This window comes from Triticum dicoccoides, chromosome 1A, assembly GCF_002162155.2.
Source record: "Triticum dicoccoides isolate Atlit2015 ecotype Zavitan chromosome 1A, WEW_v2.0, whole genome shotgun sequence".
In the NCBI taxonomy this organism is placed as follows: Eukaryota; Viridiplantae; Streptophyta; class Magnoliopsida; order Poales; family Poaceae; genus Triticum; species Triticum dicoccoides.
Genome location: NC_041380.1, coordinates 473,189,059 through 473,204,327, shown reverse-complemented (window position 1 = coordinate 473,204,327; position 15,269 = coordinate 473,189,059). Strand labels below are relative to the sequence as shown.

Below are 15,269 nucleotides of genomic sequence, written 5' to 3'. Positions count from 1 at the left end.
CCCTAGAGGCAATAATAAAGTTGTTATTTATATTTCCTTATATCATGATAAATATCTATTGTTCATGCTAGAATTTTATTAACCGGAAACTTAGTACATGTGTGAATACATAGACAAAACAGAGTGTCCCTGGTATGCCTCTACTTGACTAGCTCATTCATCAAAGATGGTTAAGTTTCCTGACCATGGACATGTGTTGTCATTTGATGAACGGGATCACATCATTAGAAGAATGATGTGATGGACAAGACTCATCCGTTAGCTTAGCATAATGATCGTTTAGTTTTATTGCTATTGCTTTCTTCATGACTTAGACATGTTCCTCTGACTATGAGATTATGCAACTCCCGAATACCAGAGGAACACCTTGTGTGCTATCAAACGTCACAACGTAACTGTGTGATTATAAAGATGCTCAGGTGTCTCCGAAGGTGTTTGTTGAGTTGGCATAAATCGAGATTAGGATTTGTCACTCCGTGTATCAGAGAGGTATCTCTGGGCCCTCTTGGTAATAAACATCACTATAAGCCTGGCAAGCAATGTGACTAATGAGTTAGTTGCGGGATGATGCATTACAGAACGAGTAAAGGCACTTGCCGGTAACGAGATTGAACTAGGTATGGGGATACCGATGATCGAATCGCGGGCAAGTAATATAACGATGATAAAGGGAACAACATATGCGGTTTGACCGATAAAGATCTTCGTAGAATATGTAGGAGCCAATATGAGCATCCAAGTTCCGCTATTGGTTATTCACCAGAGATGTGTCCCAGTCATGTCTGCATAGTTCTCGAACCCGTAGGGTCCGCACACTTAACGTTCGATGACGATTTGTATTATGAGTTATGTGATTTGATGACCGAAGTTTGTTCGGAGTCCCGGATGAGATCACGGACATGACGATGAGTCCCAAAATGATCGAGAGGTAAAGATTCATATATTGTAAGGCTATATTCGGACATCGGAAAGGTTCCGAGTGATTTGGGTATTTTTTGGAGTACCAGGGAGTTACGAAAATTCACCGGGAGAAGTAATGGGCCTTATTGGGCCATACGGGAAAAGAGGAGGCATGCCAAGGGGAGGTGGCGCCCCCCATGGGTCCGAATTGTACTAGGGGAAGGGGGTGGAACCCCCCCCCTTGCCTTTTCCTACTCCCTCTCTCTTTCCCTCTTTCCTTCTCTCCTACTCCGAAAAGGAAAGGGATTCCTACTAGGACTTGGAAGTCCTAGTAGGACTCCATACTCTTGGCACGCCCCTAGGGGCCTGCTTCTCTCCCTCCCTCCTTTATATACGTGGGTGGGGGGCAGACAAAGTCTTCTCTTAGCCGTGTGCGGTGCCCCCCTCCATAGTTACACACCTCGGTCATATCGTCGTAATGCTTAGGCGAAGCCCTGCGCCGGTAACTTCATCATCACCGTCACCACGCCATCATGCTTACGGAACTCTCCCTCATCCTCAACTGGATCAAGAGCTCGAGGGACGTCATCGTGCTGAACGTGTGCTGAACACGGAGGTACCGTACGTTCGGTGCTAGGATCGGTTGAATCGCGAAGATGTTTGACTACATCAACCACGTTACTAAACGCTTCCGCTTTCGGTCTACGAGGGTACGTGGACACACTCTCCCCTCTCGTTGCTATCCATCTCCTAGATGGATCTTGCGTGATCGTAGGGAATTTTTTGAAATACTGCATTCCCCAACATCAAGTGTGAACCTCGAGGGTGATTCCTCCTAAGTTCAGCTTGACGATTACATCAAGTGGAATCCCTCGAGGGTGATTCCTCGGGTTTTCCCCCTTGATGTTTTGGACACACGGTTACCTGGACTTTACTTGGGACCTTTGTTAAATTCGGGTTGGCCCTAAGGGGTACCCATGAGTTGATGTGAAAGTCGGGTGGGCCTGGAGAGTACCCGCGAGATAATTACATGGCACGACCGGGCATTCTGGGCCCTTGCCGTAAGTCCACGAGACGGGGTGACGGGGTCACATCGATCGTGAGTCTCTGCTCGTCTCCGTGAGCTCCTAATACACTAAAGGTTTGGGTATTTGTTCTGAGTTGGCCTCTGGCTTTTACACACTAACCACCACGCGAGAATAGTTATGGGCCTGGGCGTCGTTGTATCAGCCGAAGCTTTGTCAGACGTCCAGTTCAGCATTGCGGCACAGTCAGATTGCGTCGACCATCGCGGTGGCGCTGGTATTCACCCTGCGTGCAATGACCCAAAGTGCAACGGGTGATGGGCCCAAGACCCCGGAGCACTTAGGATGTAGACCGACAGGGACCTCTCTGCTGAGCCTAGGTAGGGCTGTGACGTGTTGATCTTCCGTGGCCGGGCATTGACTCAGAAAAGTGTGTCCAGACAGAGTAATGAAGCGTGTTGGGTAACGTGGTGCACCCCTGCAGGGAAGTTATCTATTCGAATACCGTGTCCACGGTAATGGACGTTCAGACTTGTATCTTGATCTATTACAACTAGAACTGGTTACTTGAGACATGTGATGGATATGTGGCTCCGGGATTTCTTTCTCGCAGGGAGTCGAGGAAGAATCTCTGGGCGTTAATGTTACAACATGCTTGTTAAATATTAAAATGCTATTCTATACTCTTCTATATGCTGCAAGATGCTTGAAGATGCTAGTCTTCGATAGGCTAGGCTTTCCCCTCTCTTCTGGCATTCTGCAGTCCAGTCCACGGATACATACCATTCCTTTGATATTGATGCATACTTAGCATAGTTCCGATGTAAGTCTTGTGAGTACTTCAGATGTTTACCCACGGTTGCTTTTCTACCTCTTTTCCCCTATACCCGGTTGCTGCAATCAGGTGGTGGATCCCAGGAGCCAGATGCCACATCGTCGTCTACTATTACGTGGAGATCGCCAATGACCAGGAGTAGTTAGGAGGTCCCATGCAGGAGGCCTTGCCTCTTCGATCATTGATATTTGTGCTAGCCTTCTTAAGGCAAAACTTGTTTAACTTATGTCTGTACTTAGATATTGTTGCTTCCGCTGACTCTTGTGTATCGAGCTATGTATTCGAGCTCTCGAGGCCCCTGGCTTGTAATATGAAGCTTATATTATTTTATTTGTGTTTATAGTTGTGTTGTGATATCTTTCCGTGAGTCCCTGATCTTGATCGTACACGTTTGCGTGTATGATTAGTGTACGATTGAATCAGGGGCATCACAAAAGTAGTGGCGACAAGCGCGTCACAAGTAGTAGATGATTTGATGACCGTTTCTACTAGTTTAGTATGCATGTAATTGCTTATTGAGGTGTACAAATGTTATATGTAGTCAGTTATGTAATTGGATGCTTATTTTGGTTATGCAATCATGTTCTTATAAGTATATATGTTGTTGTTCTGTAGACAGAGCATATATGTTGTGTAGACAGCAAACCACATCACATACAATTAAACTACAAAACCCGTACATCGGTGATGATTTCATCAATCGCTAACAATTGTTTATTAGTAAGCATTTGTCCACAACACACACACAATGTACTAACAAGAATCATCTGTATTATTATCGGTCTCCCCACACCGTTTTGATTCATGACATGTTTGCCAGGTATCACACACATCTTGTTGTGGCGGCTCGTTTCTCTTATTCTGGATCAACGCAAACAATTCATCCGAGTGACATGTATGTCGCTTACAACACACATCTTGATCTTTGTAACTGTTTGTATTATTTTAGCTCATCGCAAACAGTTCATGTGTATCAACTGTATGCCATGTATCGCACACACAATTCTCATCAGAATCATGCTATATGGATCAACCATCGCATATAGTTCATTGTATTGGAGACGGTTTTATTACTGTACCATTTTCGGTTCATGAATCACACACGGTTTGGTCGAATGGTCTCTGATACATGTGTCATCTTAGGACCTTCCTGTGGTAGTGCATATACCCACACGAATGAATATTCGAGTGCACCTTTAGTTACCATGTGTTCTTTATGTTGCATCACGATATATTACAAAAATCCAGGTGAGATTTAATGGCATCATGAATCAACAACTTGTTCACTATGCCGGTTTCCTCGTTACCAATTTTGTTCTCTTTTCTCGTTCCCGTGTTCCAGCATCCCTGTGATCTAATCACACGGTGTCTGGCCAGATTATGATGGATATCGTAACGCTGATAGGGTCCCAAGAATATCTCTCCATCATTGGAGGAGCAAATCGCAATCTCGATCTATCTTGTCCCTTGTCATACTTTTTGTCGAACCCGTAAGCTGCCGTAATAGTCACCTTGCTACAGATGATGTTTAACAAACCACAACGGTCATGAAAGAAGTATGAGGGAACTCGATACTCTCATGGTCTAAGAAATTATGCAAATCTTTAACTTTTTTCTCTGTGTTACAAACCATTAACTTACAACAATTGGGTCGGTTCAACACAAGTGTTCTTCTAACATTGCGTCCTCAACGTTCCCGGCATACTCATGCCCATGACCAGGAAACATAACCATCATGCAACACTTGAGCTAGTCACGGAGCCAAGACTAGGTATCTAGTTTTAGCGTTTATTATTCCACACGTGCATATGAATTTTTTCTCCGAGGCTCGTGATAATTGTAGACTCGTGAACCATAGCAGTTATAGGACGGAATATAAATATAATTATGAATGTGGAAACAAATAATAAATTTTATTATTGCCTCGATCTCCTACAAGATGTATATGTCGGATGCATGAGGTTATTACGACAAAACATGTTGAGTGACAAACACGATGTACGACCAACACACGCTTCGACCTATGCGCCCCCTTCAAGATGTATATGGAAATTTAACGAGCCAGAGGCGAACAGGAGTTGCATCGTAGGTGCCGTAATATTACTAGAAACTTTATTTTTCTTAGTTGAAAACTGTCATTTGATAGTGTTGGAAACCCCTCCCGTAATTACTCCATAATATTTCATTACCCAGAAATATAATGGAGAAAAGAAAGTGAAAAAAATGATTTTTTTTCATACTTACAGTCTAATTTTATTGCGCCAATATTTTGCATGTATCGCGCGTGAAAGGGAATATACAAAAAACTTAGATAGTAGGAGGGGGGAACTGCAAAAGGCATGAAACCAATAACCGGAAAGGGAAACCGCTTTGGTTGGGTTTTGGCGCAGGAGCGCACCGCGTGCACCACTTGTCGCGTGCGGAGTGCTTTGAAGTGTTCGTTGTTTTCTTTTCATAAGTGCTCTCATTAACTAGTTCCTCTCCATTGTCTTCCGCAATATAATCACACTAAAAACAAAATGCCAACCTTGATAACACGTGCGTGACAACGGTTAGTGTGATGTAGACGCTCATATATATGCATATATACTCACCCCTACAAATGTATGCCCACACAACCTACCCTATCAGCATCTCCGAGAAACTGAGCCGACACATTATCTTGAGATTGATGAAGTCGCCATAGACGCCTTCGTAGTCGGAAATGTCTTCTCCTACTGAACGCACATCGCCGAAAGGCCTGAAATAAATTCAGAAAAATGCGAGCACCATTGTCAAGTCTAAGAGTTGAACACTGATAGCCTGGGGAAACCACTGCTTTCGTAACCATCCAACCACAAGTAGCTTCACTAGCCTGAGGCAAATTGACACAACGAATCCACCCCACAACCGTTAGTAAAAAATATCCAGCGGCGCCATCAGGAACGATACCATGCGCTTAATATTAACATCTTTGATTTTATAATCGAATGGTTGAGAAATTAGATGAGAGATAACTAAATCCCATGGAGATGAGAATGAGCAAAACTGTTAAAATTTCTTAAATGTTGTGAAAATGACTGTTGCAAAGTTTCTTAAAGTACTACTACTAGCATATCCATGTTGAACAAGAATGGCCAAAATTGTGTACTAGATTTGGTTTAGGAAATCTAGCGACGCATGTCACCATGCTAGTTGCATGCATTACGCGACATAGAGTTCCATGCATTTTGAATGCGGCAGCCCGCCACTTGTGGATGGACAGCCACTTAATCTTCTCCCTGTTGCTTGCCTGGCGACATGCACACGCATGCATGCACACAGATGGGCCCACAGCAGCATGCAGGATATAGATATCTGGTCTTACGTGGACAGATCCTCCGGAGCACCTGCCCTATTTGACTTACCCCATGGTGCGCACGTCTTTTCTTTAGACGATACATGTACCGATGTACGAACTGTTCAATATAATAGCCAGAGCAACAGAATGCAAGGAAAATTCGTAGCTTGGGTAGCTCCTCTCGCGCGTGCTCGTCATGGGGTACGTACGGACCACGTATGGCCAGGTACTCTGCATCGCGACCTCTATATATACGTACATACCAAGCCTGAAGAAGACCAGAATAGCTAGCCTCATAGGAGTAGTATACCTACCTAGCTTCTTACACTGAATCAGTGCGGGTGCAGCAACCGATCGACCCGTCGGGCAAACGGGGTTTGCGATGGGTCGGAGGTGTTGCTGCCACGGCGCCGGCGTGAAGAAAGGGTCGTGGACGGAGGAGGAGGACAAGGCGCTGGTGGAGCACATCCAGAAGCGCGGCGGGCACGTCGGCAGCTGGCGCGCCGTGCCCAAGGCCTCCGGGCTGAACCGCTGCGGCAAGAGCTGCCGCCTCCGGTGGACCAACTACCTCCGCCCCGACATCAAACGCGGCAACTTCACCGACGACGAGGAGCGCCTCATCATCAGCCTCCACGCCGCCCTCGGCAACAAGTGCGCCCACTTAATTACCTACTCCACACAAACGCACCACCACTCTCATAACACATGCAGTATATAGCTTTATTAGCCGCCATGCATGGGCTGTCAATTTCCTCCCAGACCGTTGCTTTTCGCGGTCCTTGCCTTGAAGTGGCACAGGCATTTACATGGATAAATTTGTTGTTAGGTGGTCGACGATCGCGACGCACCTCGAGGGCCGGACGGACAATGAGATCAAGAACTTCTGGAATACGCGCCTCCGGAAGAAGCTCCTGAGCATGGGCGTCGACCCCGTCACGCACCAGCAGCTGCCCCCCGACCAGAGCCACCACAACCTCGACGTCGCGTCCGCAGCGATCCTCCCCGACACGCTCCTATGGGCGGCCGCGGCCGCGAGCCTCGGAGGCCTTGACACCGCCGCCCTAAGGCAGGCGCAGCTTCTGCAGCAGCTGCTCCAGGCCATGTGCTCCAGGAACGACACCACTAACCTCATCACCAACCTAGCTGCAGCAAACGCAATGCTGAACTCAGTTAGCAGCATCGTTCCGAACCTTCTGCTCCAGCAGGACCAGATGAACATGTTTTTTTTTCGATGAACAGGGGATCCCCCCCGGCTCCATTTTTCATTGAGAAAGCGAAGCCCACAACAAGGTCTTATACACGGCACATGCCAGAAACACACTCCATGACTCAAGCCAGAAAACACAAATTAACCAAACTACTCTAACAGACTCCTCGACACACACCCAGAACCAGCCACAACTCGGGCACAATAGCGACAAACTGAACAGGGGAGTACATCAGAAACCAGAGAAGACAACATAAATAGCATCAGCTTCCTCCGGGTGCATCTTTTGGTATTCCAGCGTCGTCCTGCCCCCATGCTCAACCTCACTCGCCGTTGCCCTCCAAGATCCGCAACCAACACCGTGCCTCGCCCAACTCAGCCTGGTTCCAGCGCAAACGGGATTTTTAAGATCTCCCATAGCTCCTTCAGAAATTTGTCCAGCAGACCCCCTGGCAGCTCCTTGGATATCTTGGTCCATGCTCTCAGGTACCCAAAGATTGGCCCCAGAACCTGTTTCATAGATATCCAGGAACATCTATTAAACACAATAGCATTTCTAGCATTCCACAGCCCCCACAGGACTGCGGAAGCCAGATGAACATGTTGTCTGGCGCCAACTACCCGCAGCCAGGTTACATGTGCAACATCTCGAGTTTTGCGGAGCAGGACGTGGTGCAGCAACTGATCAACGCTCCGGGAACGGGAACGAGCTCCTCCGCAGCAGATGAGCAAGCTGATCAGCACTGCATCGCGGCCGCAGCATTCGCATTGCATGGTGTTTCAACGGCTGTTGACCGGCCGCCGCTGCAGGAGCTTGCCGGTTTGCCGCCGGAGCCCACGACGGAACTGCCTGGTCTGTGGTCTCTCGAGAGTGATTCTTTCTGGAAGGACATACTGGAGGAGTACCGTGTGTAGCTTTGTCCCTTCGGGCGAGTCGGTTATTACAGTTTATTGTACAAAATCTATAAACGTACGTAGTGTCTTCATGCGTGGTACAGTGGTAGACCGGTGAGTCGATCGTCCACTGTAGTAAGTGAGAGCTGTGGATGAGATGATACAGCATGCATTGATTTGTTTGGGTGGTTATTGTGGTTCTTGTAATATATTTGGTTTTTGTCAATGAAGTTGAAGGCTGTCAGATGCTGATTTGATGCGACTTCCATAAGGACCATACGACTAAACAAAACTGAGAATCTATTCTATCTATCTATTTTCTATTTATTTATTTTCTCGCAAAAAAATACAGAGTTCTATTTGAGACACCACATTGATCCACACCATCAAATTATCCTGGCCCTTAGATTTGTAATATAATAAATCACATTCGTTACACTTACATAAACACATTTAAAAGAGATAGTATCCGTTAGATTTACATAATTGTATCTAAACAGACCACATCAGTTAGATCTTCATAATTGTATAAATATAGCATAACTGTTAGATTTACATAACCATGCCGCAACACATCGTAACATCTCATTTAAACATGTTAGTTTACACCACATATACCAATGCTAATCTAATACTCCCTCTGTAACATAATATAAGACATTTTTTAATCAAAAAACGTCTTATATTATGTTATAGAGGGAGTACAATAGGTAGACACACGAGCATATACATGTATTCTTCTTATCATGTAACTAGAACTAAAAGTACAAAATATGCTTTTTTGTGGACACCATGTTAATCCACATCATCAAATTACTTCGGCCATTGTAATTTAATAAATCATATTCATAATATTTATACCTAAATATATCGCATACCTTAGATCTTCATAGTTATACTAAATGGATCATAACCATTAGATTTACATAACCGCACCGAAATAAATCGTTCCTGATAAACCTACATAAGCTCGTCTAAATTGACCGTACATAATCATACATGAATTGATCGTTCCATTAGATCTTTATAGTTGTATACATGAATTGATCGTTCCATTAGATCTTTATAGTTGTATACATGAATTGATCGTTCCATTAGATTGTTATAGTTGTATACAAGTACGTCATAAGTGTTATATCTGAATAATCATTCTAAAATGACCGCATATGCTGGACCTTCATGATGTCCGTGTCTAAAAAAATTATAACAGGTTGATGTCAATATAGGAAACACAACAAATAGATCATCACAGTTTTGCATCAATAGATCTGGCACACACAAATAGTAGACATGTTAATTATTAGTTCAATTATAAATGACAAGTACATGTTACATATCATTTAAACATATTAGTACTCTGACCACATAAGCCAATGCTAATCTAATGAAATAATATATGTGCGGATATTAGAAGTTATAGTCAACTAAAATATTTTTCTTATCATGTCCCTAAAAGCACAGTGAATGATGTTCACTAGTAGAAAACATGGCTTTGGTCCAGGCCGGGTCAGCCCATTAGTCTCGGTTCAGTCCAGAACCGGGACCAATGGGGGCATTGGTCCGTGAGCCCAAGGGGCCGGCCGGGCCATGTGGGCCATTGATCCCGGTTCATCTGGACCTTTTGGTCCCGGTTGGTGGGATGAACTGGGACCAATGGGCCTTGATGGGGTCATGTACCTAGGGTAGGGCCACAGACCTGATCTAAGTATCCTGCCCAAGGACACCCTTAGAAGAGGTCACCTTCCAGTCGACCAACGAGAGACACACTCGACTGCCTTGAAGGACTCGACCGCGAAGACTCACTCGACCACCAGAAGGTCAAGAGGCACTCTGCGCTGCAACGGCCTGTAATTAAGTAGACTTTATGATAGTAAAGACACTTTATGTGGGGCGTTACCAGTAACGCCCCGGACTTAACTCACCTTAAACCCTCTCCTACGTGGGCTGGCTGGGGTCCTGGCGCACTCTATATAAGCCACCCCCCTCCACAGGCAGAAGGGTTCGGCACCCTGTAACTCATATACATATAATCCACTCGACCGCCTCCGGGCTCCGAGACGTAGGGCTTTTACTTCCTCCGAGAAGGGCCTGAACTCGTACATCACTTGTAATTACAACCTCTCCATAGCTAGGACCTTGCCTCTCCATACCTACCCCCCCACTCTACTGTCAGGCTTAGAACCACGACAGTTGGCGCCCACCGTGGGGCAGGTGTTTTAGCAATTTTGTGGAGAAGTTGCGATTCTTCCGAGTACTTTCATCATGGTGGCTGCTGGATTTTTGGTCGAGGGTCGAGAGATCCGTCTCGGCGCTCTCACCTTCATCGCCGACGACTCCGCCTGGCTCCAGGAGGCTCCACTCGACGTTGATGCGCTCCCCGTCCGCGGTGCGACACATTTTCGCGCATGTGTCCGCGGCGTTCTGCTGCGGCAACCGTCGACCCCGTATCGGTCGACATCCCCATCGACCACCCTCCCGGTCTCCCGTCAGCGCAAGCGCTCGGGCCGGTCGAGGATTCAGCGGTGGGTGAGGCACGCGGTGGCTCGCCAGACGGCCATCACCCAAGTTGCGGCAATCGAGCCCGACGAATCTCTCTACGGCATGTTCGATCTGTCGACTGGTTCCGTAGAGACCGCATCCGAGTGCGATAGCAGTGATCCAGCGGCAGAAATTCTGATGGTCGACGGGCCCCGCAGTCCCCCTGGCTTCGCCCGTGATGGTGGAGCAGGCGACGGAGGCGACCCCGCACGAGACCACGAAGAGTACCAGCCCGAGCCACTCGACTCTCTGCAAAGAGAGGAACTTCGCCGCAGGAACGTGGATGTTCTGCGTACTCCCATCGCAGGAGAAATCCCCGAGGCTCGCGCCTTGGAGGAGGTACGTTTGGCCAATTTGGCCGAACGCACTCGACTGGAGAATCTTCAGCGAGCACTCGACGAGCGCGCGCGGCAACGAATTCCCGACACCAGTCGACGTCAACTCTTCCCGCTGACTCAGGTATATCAAACCCCAATCCAGAATTTAGCAGCTGCGACCCGTATAGCAGAGTCCATCCAACCCTCTCAGTCGGAAGCTGGCAGAGGCTTGATGCAGATCAGGGATCTGCTCCGGGCAGCAGGAGACCATAATTCGGCCGTGTCGCACTCGCGCAACAGAATTCACAGTCGATCCGTCGCTGCGAATACGGTTCAGTCGGCTCACAGTCCCAGATCGCCTCCGCGGCGTGAAGGGCGCGAGAATCGGCGAGACCAATATGGTGACCGACTCGACCGAGATGATAGGCGTCGAGTGCCCAATTCCCCTCCGAGGGGTGGGTCTTACGCTCCTCGGCAGCAAGATGACAGGCGTCAGTTCAGTACGGGGCGAAGAGTTCCAGTCGACCCTAGAGAACCAGGCTTCGACGCGCGATCCATTATCGTGCAAGGTTTGGTCGACCGGAACAGAGCCCATCGAGGCGGACTCGACAGAGATGCGCCCACAAGCAGTCGAGTGCATGTTTCTGGTCCTGAATGTTTCAGCAGAGCTATCAGAGCCGCAATTATCCCTCCCAATTTCAGGTTGGCAACAGGAGTCAGCAAGTTCACTGGTGAGTCTAAGCCTGAAACTTGGCTTGAGGACTACCGAGTGGCGGTTCAGATTGGTGGTGGGAACGACGAGGTGGCCATGAAGCATTTGCCCCTCATGCTGGAAGGTTCTGCCAGGGCATGGTTGACTCAATTACCTCCTAGCAGCATTTACACTTGGGAAGATCTGTCCCGAGTGTTCATCAAAACGTTTGAAGGAACTTGCAAGCGACCGGCTGGACTGACGGAGTTGCAAGTCTGCGTGCAGAAGACCAATGAGACTCTCAGAGAGTATATTCAGAGATGGATCACTTTGCACCATACTGTGGAGAATGTGTCTGATCATCAGGCAGTCTGCGCCTTTAAAGATGGCATCAAGAACAGAGAATTGAGCTTGAAGTTTGGTCAAACCGGTGACATGACCTTGAGTCGGATGATGGAGATTGCTACCAAGTACGCTAATGGCGAAGAAGAAGACCGACTCCGAAGCGGCAAGCACAAGCCGAGTCAGTCGGAAAAGGGAAACACCAGTCGGAAACAGAAGCGGAAGGCTGAACCGGCAGCTCCTGGAGAGGCTCTGGCCGTGACTCAGGGAAAGTTTAAAGGGAAACCAAAAGGATCCTGGAACCCTAAGAAGGTAAAGGATAAAGAAGGGAACGATGTGATGGATATGCCGTGTCACATCCACACGAAGAAAGACGAAGAGGGGAATATCATCTACCCGAAGCACACCACTCGCCAATGTCGACTCCTGATCCAGCAGTTTCAGGGAAAACAATCTAATAACAAGGAGAAGGAGTCGGACAAGGTCGAAGACAAGGAGGACAGTGAGGAAGGATATCCCCATATCAACTCTACTCTAATGATCTTTGTAGATGTGGAGAGCAAGAGTCGATTGAAAGTTATTAACCGTGAGGTGAACATGGCTGCCCCAGCAAAAGCAAACTATCTGAAATGGTCCCAAACACCCATCACCTTCGACCAATCTGATCACCCGACTCATATTGCCACCCCTGGGAGGCAAGCTTTGGTGGTCGATCCAGTTGTTGAAGGCACTCGACTGACAAAAGTGCTTATGGACGGTGGTAGTGGGTTGAATTTGCTGTATGCAGACACACTGAAAGGAATGGGCATTCCGATGTCCCGACTGAGCACCAGCAACATGAGCTTTCATGGAGTTATACCAGGAAAGAAAGCCGAGTCACTCGGCCAAATAGCTCTGGACGTGGTGTTTGGTGATTCGAAACATTTTCGCAAAGAGAAGTTGACGTTCGAGGTCGTGGATTTTCAGAGTGCATATCATGCCATTTTGGGGAGACCAGCTTATGCGCGATTCATGGCTCGACCATGTTACGTGTACCTCAAATTGAAGATGCCCGGCCCCAAAGGAGTGATCACTGTCACCGGTGATCGGAAAAAGGCAGAAGAGTGCTTCCAGAAAGGCTCAAAGATTGCTGATTCCCAGGTGACAGCGGTCAAGTTCGAAGAACACAAGCAAAACGCAGATCCGAGTGACTTGCTGCGATCCAAGAAACCCGCCACAGAGTCTGCATTTCAGTCGTCCGGTGAGACGAAGCCTGTTCACATTCACCCAACCGACCCCGATGCAGCTCCGACCCGCATCTCCACAACACTCGACCCAAAATAGGAAGAAGCGCTCATCCAGTTCCTCCGTGAGAACTGGGACATTTTTGCATGGAAGCCCGCTGACATGCCAGGTGTTCCCAGGGGACTGGCTGAGCATCGCCTAAGAGTCGACTCATCTGCAAAACCAGTTAAAGAGCATCTTCGGTGGTCCACCGTCCAGAAGAGAAAAGCCATTGGTGAGGAAGTGGCTCGACTGTTGGCGGCAGGATTTATCCGAGAGATATACCACTCCGAGTGGCTCGCTAATGTCGTCATGGTCCCTAAGAAAGACAAATCACTCCGAATGTGCATTGATTTCAAGCACATCAACCGGGCCTGCCCGAAAGATCATTTTCCTCTCCCTCGTATAGATCAAATTGTTGACTCGACCGCGGGATGCGAGAGACTGTCTTTTCTAGACGCCTACTCCGGGTACCACCAGATCCGTCTGGACGGACCCGACGAGGTAAAAACAGCTTTCATCACTCCATTCGGGTGCTTCTGCTATATCACCATGCCATTCGGCCTCAAGAATGCCGGAGCCACATTTATGCGAATGATTCAGAAGTGTCTACTCACTCAAATCAGTCGGAATGTGGAAGCGTATATGGATGATATCATTGTCAAGTCACGAAAAGGTTCCGACCTGCTCGCTGATCTCGCCGAAACATTTGCCAACCTCAGAAGGTATGATATCAAGCTCAATCCATCAAAGTGCACATTTGGAGTTCCTGGTGGCAAGTTACTCGGTTTTCTCGTTTCCGAACGAGGAATCGACGCTAATCCAGAGAAGATCGGCACTATTCTCTGAATGAAACGCCCTGTGCGAGTGCACGATGTCCAGAAGCTTACTGGATGCTTGGCCGCATTAAGTCGATTCATCTCATGACTCGGTGAAAAGGCATTGCCTCTTTACCGACTGATGAAGAAGGCAGACAAGTTCGAGTGGACTCCAGAAGCTGATGCAGCGTTTGCCGAGCTAAAAGCTCTGCTCTCCACCCAGCCGGTGCTTGCTGCTCCAATCAGCAAAGAGCCTCTGTTGCTCTATATCGCAGCCACAGGACAAGACATCAGTACTGTGCTAACGGTCGAGCGGGAAGAAGAAGGAAAAGCTCTCAAAGTTCAGCGCCCAGTGTATTATTTGTCTGAAGTCTTGACTCCATCCAAGCAGAGATATCCTCATTATCAGAAGCTTGTGTATGGAATATACATGACCACAAAGAAGGTTGCTCATTATTTCTCTGATCATTCCATCACAGTCGTCAGCGACGCTCCACTATCAGAGATTTTGCACAATAGAGATGCAACTGGTCGAGTGGCCAAATGGGCGATTGAACTTCTTCCCCTTGATATCAAGTTTGAGGCAAAGAAAGCCATTAAGTCCCAGGCAATAGCAGATTTCCTCGCCGAGTGGATTGAACAGCAGCAGCCGACTGAAGTTCACTCGGAGCATTGGACCATGTTCTTTGATGGCTCTAAGATGTTGAATGGTTCCGGTGCTGGGGTTGTCCTGGTTTCCCCCAGAGGAGATAAGCTCAGATATGTGCTCCAGATTCACTTTGATTCCTCCAACAATGAGGCAGAATATGAGGCCCTCTTATATGGGTTGCGCATGGCCATTTCACTCGGCGTCCGTCGCCTGATGGTCTATGGCGACTCGGATTTAGTGGTCAATCAAGTGATGAAGGAGTGGGACGTGAGAAGCCCAGCCATGACTGGATACTGCAGTGCAGTGAGGAAGCTGGAAAAGAAGTTCGAGGGGTTGGAGCTCCATCATATACCCCGACTGAAAAATCAAGCAGCTGATGATCTAGCAAAGATAGGTTCCAAGAGAGAAGCCATTCCGAGTGGTGTGTTCTTGGAGCATGTACACACTCCGTCAGTCAAAGAAGATCCTTTC

General features: G+C 47.7%; 1 protein-coding gene across 1 annotated transcript; it reads left to right on the top strand.

Moving 5' to 3' along the window:
* Positions 1-6,461: 6,461 nt before the first annotated feature.
* LOC119353807 (transcription factor MYB41-like) lies at positions 6,462-8,201 on the top strand. Its single transcript, XM_037620490.1, has 3 exons — positions 6,462-6,730; positions 6,906-7,298; positions 7,877-8,201. Exons 1-3 carry the CDS (start codon positions 6,462-6,464, stop codon positions 8,199-8,201), a joined length of 987 nt encoding a protein of 328 aa, XP_037476387.1.
* The last annotated feature ends 7,068 nt before the right edge of the window (positions 8,202-15,269 follow it).